Genomic DNA, 12,025 nt, shown 5'->3' on the forward strand with positions numbered 1-12,025 from the left:
TAAAGTGTAGGTTTCATGAGCTGAAATAAAAGATCCTAGAAATGTTCCATATCTACAAAGTATATTTCTATAAAATTTTGTTTGAGCATTTCTCCTTTGCCAAGATAATCTATCCACCTGAGTGTGGCATATCAAGAAGCTGATAAACAGCATGATCATTACACAGGTGTACCTTGTGCTCGGGAGAAAATGCCACTAAAATGTGGAGTTTGGTCACAACACAATGCCACAGATGTCTCAAGTTTCGAGGGAGCATGAAATTGGCATGCTGACAGGAAGGAATGTCCACCAGAGCTGTTGCCAGAGCATTGAATGTTAATTTCTCTACCATAACCCACCTCCAACATCGTTTTAAAGAATTTTGCAGTATGTCCAACCGGCCTCACAACTGCCGACCACGTGTAACCACGCAAACCCAGGGATTCCACATCCGGCTTCTTCACATGCAATATCGTCTAAGTCCAGCCACCCTGATTTTATCAATGGCATTATAATAAACAGAGTTACCGTGACGAGATCCTGAGGCCCATTGTCGTGCCATTCATCCGCCGCCATCACTTAATGTTTCAGCATGATAATGCACAGCCCCATGTCGCAAGGATCTGTATAGAATTCCTGGAAGCTGAAAATGTCCCAGTTCTTCCATGGTCTGCATACTCACCAAACGTGTCACCTGTTGAGCATGTTTGGGATGCTCTGGATCGACAGTATGTTCCAGTTCCTGACAATATCCAGCAGCTTCGCACAGCCATTGATGGGACAACGTTCCACAGGCCACAATCAACAGCCTGATCAACTCTATGCGAAGGACATGTGTCGTACTGCATGAGGCAAATCGTGGTAACACAAGATACTGACTGGTTTTCTGATCCACGCCCCTAATTCCTAGCACACAATCACTACATCAAGCATGTGACTCTACAAAGTTGTTGGATGCATTTGCAGTTTATTTTGGTTGTATTCCAGATGTGCCCAATAGAAAGGAATTGTAAATAATGTATTGGGACATTTTGGAGCATATTTTATTGTAAATAAGAATATAATAACAACAAAAAATATAGAATTCTGTGCCGCCTAATGCTAATATTGCTATCTTTTATATCCACAGAATTGGTGTATTATAACGTCACATGAAAAGGACTGCTGGAAATATTCATATCCACTTAAATTGATTCCCATTTCTCTCTGGTAGTAGACGACGTAGTGTCTTGAAGAAGATGACCAAGCACACCCCCTCTCCCATGCAGAGCAGTCGCAGTTTCTCCACCGGCTTCCAGCATTCAGTATCCTCCAGTGACAGCTTGTCTGGCTCCCCCACCCAGAGCCTCTCGCCTGGGCCCAGCACACCCTGCCACTCCCCCGCCCCCGACCAGTCTGGAGGTAAGTAGCTAGCCTCTATTGGATGGAAACTGTGGTTCGATAGTCGGCAATTTTGTGATGTGCATATTTTAATGTAATAAGGTGGGTGTATGACCATGTTTCGACCGTTACCAAGTCAATTGGTATCTGAATAGAAGATACCTGGGTTATGTAAAAGCTCTTGGTTTTCATGGTACATGTCATACAGAAATGCAGGCAAAAGTTGATTCTCATTCTCAAACCGTTTAACAGCACTACAGCGAGAATGCTTTCTTTGTCACTGAAGAAATCAAAGGCTTATCTACAGCATGTTCTATCTCTTCTCAGACTCCAACTCCCCCCAGAGCTCCTCTCCCTGCTCCAGCTCTCCCAACTCCCCCGTCCCCCAGGCCCGTCCCAGCTCCCTCCAGGTCCTAGGCCGCTACACCAAGGCAGGCCGCTGCAAGTCCACCAGCAGCATCCCCCCCTCCCCGCTGGCCTGTATCCCCCCTCCGCAGCCCCTTTCCTCCCAGTGCTCTCCATCCTCCCTCCCTGGCCTGTCCAAGGGCCTCCACAGCAAGACCCTGTCCCCTCCCACCGTTGCCCGCCACTCTGTCCGCCCGCGCAGTGCCGAGCCGCCCCGCTCTCCCCTCCTCAAGAGGGTGCAGTCGGCTGAGAAGCTCTCCGGGGCGTACCACGGTGACAAGAAGGCGTACGCCACCCGCCGACACACCATGGAGGTACCCCTGTCGGAGGGGGAGGGGCTTGAGGACCTGGATACGGCCAGAGGGTTTGTCTGTGTGGGGGAACAACATGGCCGCCAGGGCCTGTATCTGGGCGGTCAGAGAATCCACAGGGAGTCGACAAGCAGCGACCACCGCAGTGACCACTGCTCCAAGGAGTTGGTGATGAGGAAACTGGCCCTGTCCGAGAGGAGGGACTCCTTTAAGAAGCAGAAGGCGGTGCAGGAGGTGAGCTTTGACGACCCGGATGAGAAGAAGGAGCCAAGACCCACCCTCCCTGTCAGACAGCCGCGGTTTAAGGCATCGTGGATTAACTTGGCTCAGTCCGACTGGAGCCTGGAGGCTGCGGGGCGAGGAGCACAGGGTACAGCAGCACAGAAATCCAAACCAAAAGAGAGGGAGGGGTTTTAGCCTAGCGTTGCTCCAAAAAGGTGAAAGGTAGAGTCTTTCTCAAGACAGCAAGACTCTAGACTAAGGTTTACATACTCTCTTACCGACAACTGTACAGTATATGAAGGGCTTGCATGTTTATCCGCAAGTATATAGTCAAGTTGTGCCAATCGAGGCAACCGGAGGGAGAGAAGAACAAAAATAAAATTGTTACATGGTGGAGTTAACATTACAGTACGCATCCTACCACACTAAACAAAAACTTTTGAGTGCCAAAATTGGTTTACATCCTATTTTTGGTTTCCCCCCCCTTCCCCCTTTGGTTTTAGGTTCACTGTAGCACCTGTAACATGTTTGTACTTTGTAAATATGTTATTTTTTTTTTTTTTTTTTTTACTGAAATAACCTATTCATGACTTTTTAATGTTCATTTGATTTTATTTCAGGCCTGAATATGACATGTATTATTGGCCCTATTTGTGTTAATCGCACAAATTAGGTGCAGCCATTCTGTTATGTGAATTGATAGGGACTTGAGGAAACTAAATTAAGAACAAATGTTTTAGATGTGGTTTCTAGATGGAGACAGAGGATGAAGCAATTTTTTTGTCCATTATCTCTTACATTTTTAATTGGTTAACATTTTATAAGTATTCCAAAAGTGTTTAATCTCTTGGAAAATGGCTGCTGATTTTTGTCTGATCAAATATGGCCTTTCAAACGTATGTTGAGTGTTTATGTACTTAGTGTGTCCAAGCCCTTTTAATTCAGTGCTGTCTTTTAACACACTAGAACAATAATGTGTTGGTAATGATTTGTAGTCACTATCTGGACTGGATCCAAGAGAATCAGGGAAAGTGTGTCACGTTTTAAAAGGCCTTGGCACAAGTTTGAAAGGTATCTACGTTTGGTATGCTTTGAAATGGTGCCCCCATGCCAAAGCGTGGATTTCTCATAGGAACCCTTCTAAAAAAAAGAGGTAGTGTACATAGGAGGCTTCAGGAATGGGGCCCTGCTGCCATGCTCTGTCAATCATCCAGTGAAATCATCAAATGGATTCCACCAATTCTCTCATTGGTTTAAATCACAAAATGATTGACAGGACACAAAATAAATTAAGCTAAGTTCTGCCATTACTACCTTTTTGATACTAGATTGTTGGCGATCCTGCAATGCCATACTTACCTGCTTGTTGACGCAAGCTACCCTACAATCTAATTTAGCAGGAGAGCGTTTGTACAGGTTAGGCATTTCCTCTTAACGCAGTTCTCGTTGTTTTTCAGAACCCTGGTTTAAGAATCGTAGAGTGTATGTAGGAACTGGCTCTTTTTGCTGTTTTTAACCATGTTATATGAATGTTTACATTTTTTGGGGTCAAGTGTACTGTATTTGAAGTTTTTCCATCTGCTGTTAAATTATTACAACGAATGACGGGAAACGGCAGGATTCCAACAGAAGCCCTGAAGGATAAATAAATTGGAATATTTTTGGGTTGTATATTTTGACATGGAAGCAGTCTTGTTGTATTGCTGATTCGCCTATGCTATTCACACACACCGTAACTAATCTAAACGGCAGTTGGCAACGATTTAAAAAGTGACTTTTTGGGGGGTAGAACAGCAGACTTGATAGAATGACAGTGGTTTGGTGAGAGATTTGAAGATGGTTTTGCTCTGAACTTTGTGTACTCTCATTGGCACATTGTTTTCTTCTGCAACTATGGAATTAACAACCAAAATGCTTCCACTCTTGGTTATTTCAAATACGCTGTAATATCAGGATGAACTGTCATACTCTGTCAGGTAATGTTAGAAACGCGTGTTTCACTGTTTGCTTTGGCGAGGGGAATATTGACAGAGTTAAAATACTAATTTAGCACCAACTAATACTTGAACAACTGGAATGAGATGGGATAGCGCAAGGTCAAATATAAAACGCATCTACTTTTATTACCCAACATTTGTTTACTTAATTAGTACTTGAAACGTGTGTTTCTTGAGGATATAATCAAATAAGTAATTCAATTCACAATAGATTTCCCAGATCTTGATATTGTCAAAAATGTGGTCCCTTTATTGGAAATACTGCATCATCATACTAGACATTTTTACTGAATAACTACATGTTATATTTGTCAGATGTTTTTATGGTCTAGCTTGCTAGAGAATTTGTCTGATTCTTACAGTATGGCAAAGCTGACCAAGATTGTGAACATAACCATTCTGCATTTCTACTGTTCAATGTTACACAAAAAAACACTGGTTCTGAATGCACCCAAATTCGTGTACATTTTTTACGTCACTGAATTGTATTCATTTAGTTTTTTTTTTAAATTCAACTTCATTAACACTTAATAATAATGGGGGTGAAGTATGAGGTGCACCCGGTATACAACCAGCTGATGATACTTTCTCACATTTTTCCTGATACTGTATATGGAAAAAGGGGACATCTGTAATGTTGATTTCGCACATGGGTGGTCAATTGTAATTCATATAGATAATTCACATTGTTTTGTTCGGTCTTTACCTTGGTGGCCCTCGAATGACTTCATTTCATATTTCCCAAACTGGTTTCTGGTGAAAGTTGGTGTGAAATCTATTGCTTTATACGGTCTAACAGCATTTGAAATAAATGAATGGCAGAAGACTAATATGAAGTGGACAATTTATTTTTGGATTTGTTTTTATGAACTACAATTTTGATAAACACATTCACAACACTAACTACTCAAGGCTCATTGTGATCCAATGCATATTTTTCCATTCAAAACAATTATATACGCTGAACAAAAATATAAACGCAACATGCAACATTTTCAAAGATTTTACTGAGTTACAGTTCAAATAAAGAAATCAGTCAATTAGACCCTAATCTATGCATTTCACATGACTGGCAATACAGATAAGGATCAGAAAACTGGAACAGTCGATCCAGAGCATTTCAAACATGCTCAATGGGTGACATGTCTGGTGAGTATGCAGGCCGTGGAAGAACTGGGACATTTACAGCTTCCAGGAATTGTGTACAGATCATTGCGACATGGGGCCGTGCATTATCATGCTGAAACATGAGGTGATGGTGGCGGATGAATGGCATGACAATGGGCCTCAGGATCTCGTCACAGTATCTCTGCATTCAAATTGCCATTGATAAAATGCAATAATGTTTGTTGTCCATAGCTTATGCCTGCCCATACCATAACCCCATCTCCACCAGTGGGCACTCTGTTCACAACATTGACATCAGCAAACCGCTTGCCCACGCTATGTCTGCCCGCTACAGTTAACTGGGATTCATCCGTGAAGAGCATACTCCTCCAGAGTGCCACTAGCCATCGAAGGTGAGCGTTTGCCCACTGAAGTTATGACGCCGAACTGCAGTCCGGTCAAGACCCTGGTGAGGATGACAAGCATGCAGATGAGCTTCCCTGAGCATGTTTCTGACAGTTTGTGCAGAAATTCTTCGGTTGTACAAACCCAGAGTTTCATCAGCTGTTGACTAAGCCTGATGTAGAGGTTCTGGGCTGGCGTGGTTACACGTGGTCTGCAGTTATGAGGCTGGTTGGATGTACTGTACTGCTAAATTCTCTAAAATGACGGAGGTGGCTTATGGTAGAGAAATTAACAAATTCTCTGGAAACAGTTCTGGTGGGCATTCCTGCAGTCAACATGCCATTGTGTTGTGACAAAACTGCACATTTCAGAGTAGCCTATGTAATAGTTTTGCTTCTGCCCCTCTCCTCGCCCCTACGTGGGCTCGAACCAGGGACCCTCTGCACACATCAACAACTGACACCCACCAGGCATCGTTACCCATCGCTCCACAAAAGTCGCGGCCCTTGCAGAGCAAGGGGAACAACTACTTCAAGGTCTCAGAGCGAGTGATGTCACCGATTTGAAACGCTATTAGCGCGCACCACCGCTAACTAGCTAGCCATTTCACATCGGTTACACCTAGTTATTGGCCCTTTCTAAAACGGTATACAGTGAACAAAACATTAGGAACACCTTCCTAATATTGAGTTAGCTGCTGGAAGATGTCTGGGGTGGGGTGCTGCGAATTTCATCACTGGGGGGGGGGGGGGTGTAGTGGTTTAAAAAAAAAAAAAGGACTAATTTAATACAGACTGATTGAGGACTAGCACACTACTTTAGTAAAGGGGGAAAAAAAACTAATATTTTCTTTAATTCAGATTTTTCAGGCGGTGCCTCAGCACCCGACTTCCCGTGGCTATGGTCGAAAGCATTCCACAGGGATGCTGGCCCATGGTGACGCCAATGCTTTCCACAGTTGTGTCAAGTTGACTGGATGTCCATTAACGGGTGGACCATTCAAAATCACATTTTAATGGTCACATATACATGTTTAGCAGATGTTATTGCGGGTGTAGTGAAATGCTTGATACAGACGGGAAACTGTTGAGCATGAAAAAGCCAGCAGTGTTGCAGTTCTTGACACAAGCCGGTGCGCCTGGCAGCTACTACCATATCCTATTCAAAGCCACTTAAATATTTTGTCTTGCCCATTCACCCTCAATGGCACACATACAGTACACAATCAATTTCTTCTTGTGTGGGGTTAAATGGCAGTTGGCATCGAATATGTTGCATTACCATCCCCAACTGGACTATAGTATAAATCCATTATACTGTGATACAATTTTTTAAATAACCCCCTTCCAACCAACCCTACACTCATTAAAAACCCACTAACCTGTTACACTACTTTGACCCCATCTGCTCATGCAGCATGTCAATGCCCTGGGATTACGGGACACCATTGTTATGAACGCTAAGAAGCCAACCTTACTGAAGCATACTTTATACAAGTATCACTCGTTGACCTATCCCTCAGTGTTCTCAGGATCCCTCACCCATCCTCCTCTACTTTCTTCACTGCCTCAGCTTCTACATTACTACTCCTCCTCAGCTTCTGCACTACTCTGGCCACCTCAACCTGCCTCTCTCGCACCGGACACTTCCGATCCCCAACAACATGGGACAATCCATGTACCAAGGCTTAAAAATAACCTGTCTCTTCCCCATCTACACTGATTGAAGTGGATTTAACAGGTGACATCAATAAGGGATCATAGCTTTCACCTGGTCAGTCTGTCATAGAAAGACAAGGTGGTCCTAATGTTTTGTACACTCAGTGTATTTCACAATAATTATAAAACACAGTTGTGAACAGGCATGATCAGGCTGTACTGTCAAGATGCATTTTTAGGATAACTGAAATACTTCAATTCAGGAGAGGTGAACTATTTGGGACTCCCTAAAAACCGCCACTTAGATACAAGTGACTTTGTAACAGGTAAGGAGAGCATTTTTGCTAATCCTAACCGTTTTCCTAACATTAACCTAATTCGCCTAACCTGCTACGTTAATTCTCCCAATCTGCTGCGCAAATTCTCCTAACGCGCTACGAAATAATCGTAGTCTGTATCGAAGGGGCGTGATTTTAGGGAATCTCGAAATATGTAAAATAAGCATATGTGTCCTGTCCTGCAGGGATTCGTGCTTTTCCGACTGTGTTCGTTTATTTTCGCGCTGTTCATATTAGTTCCCACGCATTCTCCTTTTATGCGCGGTGCTGTGCTGGAAATGGCTGTGTAGGGAGCTGAGAGTTATGTGCTGCAAAAGAAAGAAAGGGAGAAAGAAAGAAAGCGGATCAGGAGTGAACAAAGCAGGTGGAAGACTTTAAAGCATCGAGGGAAAGAAACGGTGAAAGATAAGGAAATTAGCTGTCTACATTTCGACGTGTTGAACAGTTAAAGTGCCGCCACAGCGAGATTTGGAAGAAATATATGCGGGTGAGTTTTTCCAAGTTCTTGCACATTTCCAGTGCTGGCCACTGAACAGGAAAATGGTGGAAGAGCTTGAAGTGCCCTACGCACACAACGCAGTACGAACTTGCACATGTCTATAAACTTGTCAAAGAACACTGCAACAAGTCGTATTCTGTACTTTTATAGCACGCTAAATGTTAAAATAATAGCCTTTATTGACATCTAGTGTGCCTCTATTGACAACTCTATTGGCATCTAGTGTGCCTCTATTGACATCTCAATCTAGCAAATCGAGCTACTGTAACCATATTTTCCGGAGTTCCCATATGGTGCGTGAATGTTGCATTGTTTTGTTGGCTAAATTTTTTTATGCAGTATAGAAACATGGCTACAGCTGCGAATTTCTCGAACACGACAGCTATCTCTGGAAGCTGAAATGTTTCATGTGCTCGTTTTACTTGCAACGTTGCTGCGAGAAAAATATATACTGTAACTGACAGCACGCTATATTTTGGACCGTTATAATATTTCTTAATCCACATAGTTGGTGTGTTTTTGTTATTTTAAAGTGTAGTTTGTTTTGCACATTTGTGTTATTTTTAGGTCTCTATGCCAAATCATCTCAACAGATTTCTCTTGGATTGATTCCAAAACTTGAAGGATCACCCATGTCTGTGGCAACAATGCCTATTCAGTTTTGGAAAAATGTCTGTCAAACTTTACATTAAAGTGACCGTATTACTGTATAATTGATAGTTGCTAAAATACAGTGTAATGTTACGTTTTGTATTAATTTATTGCTACACTGTACTTGGGGCAAGGTAAAGGTTACTTATGTACAGTGTAACAATGGGTAACTTACAAATAAGAAAGAAATAACTAGCCTACATATAACGACATATTTTGAATAGTTCCAGTTAGGACATCCTCTAACGTCTGTATCTCGTTTTTAAAGAAAATATAGGAACCCCTTGAGGTGTTATGGCATGCTCGTGTTTATTCAGTTTAATGTAGCTACTTAAAATCATTAGTGAGAAGTCGTTGAAGCCCCAAGTCGCTTTTTCATTTTGACAGAAAAAAACTGGTCAAAACAATCGTCAAGTTCCTCCATTACAGCAAGTTGATGGCATACCAGTTATGCAAATATTTTCCCCCTTTTTTGTTTTACATTATATATGTGCCCTGATAGGGGCAAGCCCTTTCTCAACCAGGGTATAAAAAAGCACCCAAAATTCTGCTGCTCATGCCAATTTTGAATTTGACCTACAAACAGTTACAGATCTGGGTTAGGTAAGCTGATCCCTGATGTGCACCTAAGGGCAACTGTCTCTTACCAAGCGCCACCGCTCTATGTAGGCCTACCTTAAAATGTGCAGATCTTTTGTTGCTGCATTTAGCTATAGAGGCCTGTTTTCTGCAATGGTCTTATGCAACATATAGGCCTAGTGCTGTTCCTTATGTTGCTACAATGTAACAAGGATTAGATTTCAAATATGCTTATGAGATATTACTAGGCTATATCATGTTGTAGACTGTTGACATTCACAACTAGCATATGGTGTCTACCAGCGGACGGATGGCCACAAGGTGAATGATTGTCATTTCTAGTTTAGGCCTACATACTAGCTGTGTTCTGGGGCTCAGGTGTGCATTTAAATATTAGTTCAAGCATTGTCTGACATTTTAAAATACTTACACTGAAATGGCCGTCTCCAGAAATGATCATTTTCACTCGAGAATTGGGTTAATGCCCGTTATGAAAAGCAATGATGAACACACAGAACGTGTCGCCTGCACTGATAGTTGGTTCAGGCTTTGATGTGGAATTGTTAGGGAAGTATTACCGCAGTTTGCCTGTCTGTCGTTGTTGTCACCCCCCCAATGCAAAGATTAATGTGTATGACTATTGCACTATTAGTGCATTTACATCTACATTGAGTGTACAGAACATTCGGACCACCAGCTCTTTCCATGATATAGACTGACCAGGTGGAAGCTTTGATCCCCTATTGATGTCACCTGGTAAATTCACTTCAATCAGTGTAGATAAAGGGGAGGAGACGGGTTAAAGAAGGATTTTTAAGCCTCGAGACAATTGAGACATGGATTGTGTATGTGTGTCATTCAGAGGGTGAATGGGCAAGACAAAAAAATGTAAGTGCCTTTGAACGGGGTATGGTAGTAGGTACCAAGGAGGTTTGAGTGTGTCAAGAACTGCAATGCTGCTGCGTTTTTCACTCAACTGTTTCCCGTGTGTATCAGACATCCAGCCAAGCATTGGCGTCAACATGGGCCAGCGTCCCTGTGGAACGCTTTCGACACCTTGTAGAGTCCATGCCCCAACAAATTTGAGGCTGTTCTCAGGGCAAAAAGGGGTGCAAACTCAATTTTAGGAAGCGTTCCTAATGTTTTGTACACTGTGTGTATGAAATGAATGGTCACACTCCAGATAACAAATTAAAACATCACTGAGGTGTGTATTTCTCTTTTATGAAATATAAAGTATGTTAATGTTAAGTAGGCCTATTTGTAATTTCCCCTTGGCTGTATTGTTTTACAGTAAAGACACACTGAGGGAATAAACAAAGCTACAAAGAGATTTTGCTTTATGAAATGTAATTATAAAATATTATGCAAGATGTTGCACCCATTTGTTACCGATGCTTATATGTCAATAGCATCTTTAATACATCATAGCTTAATATTATGTCATGGCCCTGTGAGCGACAAGGGTATTGTCAGTATTTTCACCCCCAGTAACGGTCCTGTACAGCAGCCTGAGTGGGGACTGGGAGGTAGCTTTGAGGTTAGGCTGAGTACTAACGGGAGCTGTAAACAGCCAGCTGGAGCCAAAGCAACCCGTATTTGATCAGTTCAGGACCACTTTACATATGGGATGGGCACGATTTATTAGAATATGCGAACGGATGTTAGTAATCAATTACTTGTAAGTGTTAATTTTTGAGAGAGAAATTATAGGCCTATTTTTAACAGTGAAAAAAGGCCTTTTTCTAAATTGAAATAAAATATCCATGTGACATTGTTACATATAAGGATATACCATGACACTTTAAATTCATAATTAATAAAACATTTTTTACTTTTGAATATATTTTTTCCTGATGTGCGCCTCATAAAGACTGGTAGCCTTTACACGTGTAGCTTGTTGTTTTTGTTGGCCAACCAAAGCGGCACTACAGTCAAACCGGTTCCATGTGTAGCAGTAAAGTGAGAGTTCACTAATGCAAAATGGAATTAAAAGTTAGATAAATGAAAAGGAGTAGGCTATTACGCGCAACCAACAAAACTAACGTAGCAGGCATTAAAGAAACTCCTGAGCGGGATGCCCCACATTCTGGTCATGACAGAGAGGAAATAATTGTCAGGAGGTTCTCTTCTGCACTGTTCAACCAATCAAGTAAATTTGGAGGAGGAGTTAAGATGGAGTGTCGCCTTGTTTCTATTCCAGGTGGAAACCATTTCAGAGCAAGCTAGCACTTGCTGTAGCTAGCTGCTAGCCAGATATTAGCTAGCGACAAAAGTTGTCACCAACAAAATTGGTATGTGGTGTCTGTTGACTTTGTCAAGAACTTCATCTGGAAGAAAGACTGGCACTAGCTATAGGCATCTGCTATATGTTTCACCGGGGACTGTAAACAGTTAGGCGCATGACCAAAAGCGGTGTTCGCGTCACAGGCTCTCTTCCACTGAAGGTAGGCTGTTGTTTAATCTGAATGGTGCTGGGAGACATCCCTACCCC

The 12,025-nt window shown here is 42.3% G+C and overlaps 2 protein-coding genes across 5 annotated transcripts in view; both read left to right on the forward strand.

The window, feature by feature from the left end:
* LOC106568951 (microtubule-associated serine/threonine-protein kinase 3) overlaps positions 1–5,124 on the forward strand; it is a 60,108-nt gene extending 54,984 nt beyond the window's left edge. For 2 of the 3 annotated variants that reach the window (XM_082960752.1, XM_082960750.1), the window contains 2 exons: positions 1,193–1,380; positions 1,687–5,124. In XM_082960752.1, coding sequence (XP_082816878.1) covers positions 1,193–1,380; positions 1,687–2,492 — 994 coding nt within the window. In that variant the 3' untranslated portion in view covers positions 2,493–5,124. The remainder of the gene's footprint in view (positions 1–1,192; positions 1,381–1,686) is intronic. The other variant, XM_082960751.1, reaches the window with a different exon arrangement.
* Positions 5,125–7,981: 2,857 nt separating this feature from the next.
* Positions 7,982–12,025, forward strand: part of LOC106568949 (phosphatidylinositol 3-kinase regulatory subunit gamma) — a 65,478-nt gene continuing 61,434 nt past the window's right edge. Inside the window, exon 1 of one of the 2 annotated variants that reach the window (XM_082960753.1) lies at positions 7,982–8,289. The gene's annotated coding sequence lies outside the window, so the exon portion shown is untranslated. The remainder of the gene's footprint in view (positions 8,290–12,025) is intronic. The other variant, XM_014139822.3, reaches the window with a different exon arrangement.

This window comes from Salmo salar, chromosome 14 (assembly GCF_965601325.2).
Source record: "Salmo salar chromosome 14, fSalSal1, whole genome shotgun sequence".
Classification (NCBI taxonomy): domain Eukaryota; kingdom Metazoa; phylum Chordata; class Actinopteri; order Salmoniformes; family Salmonidae; genus Salmo; species Salmo salar.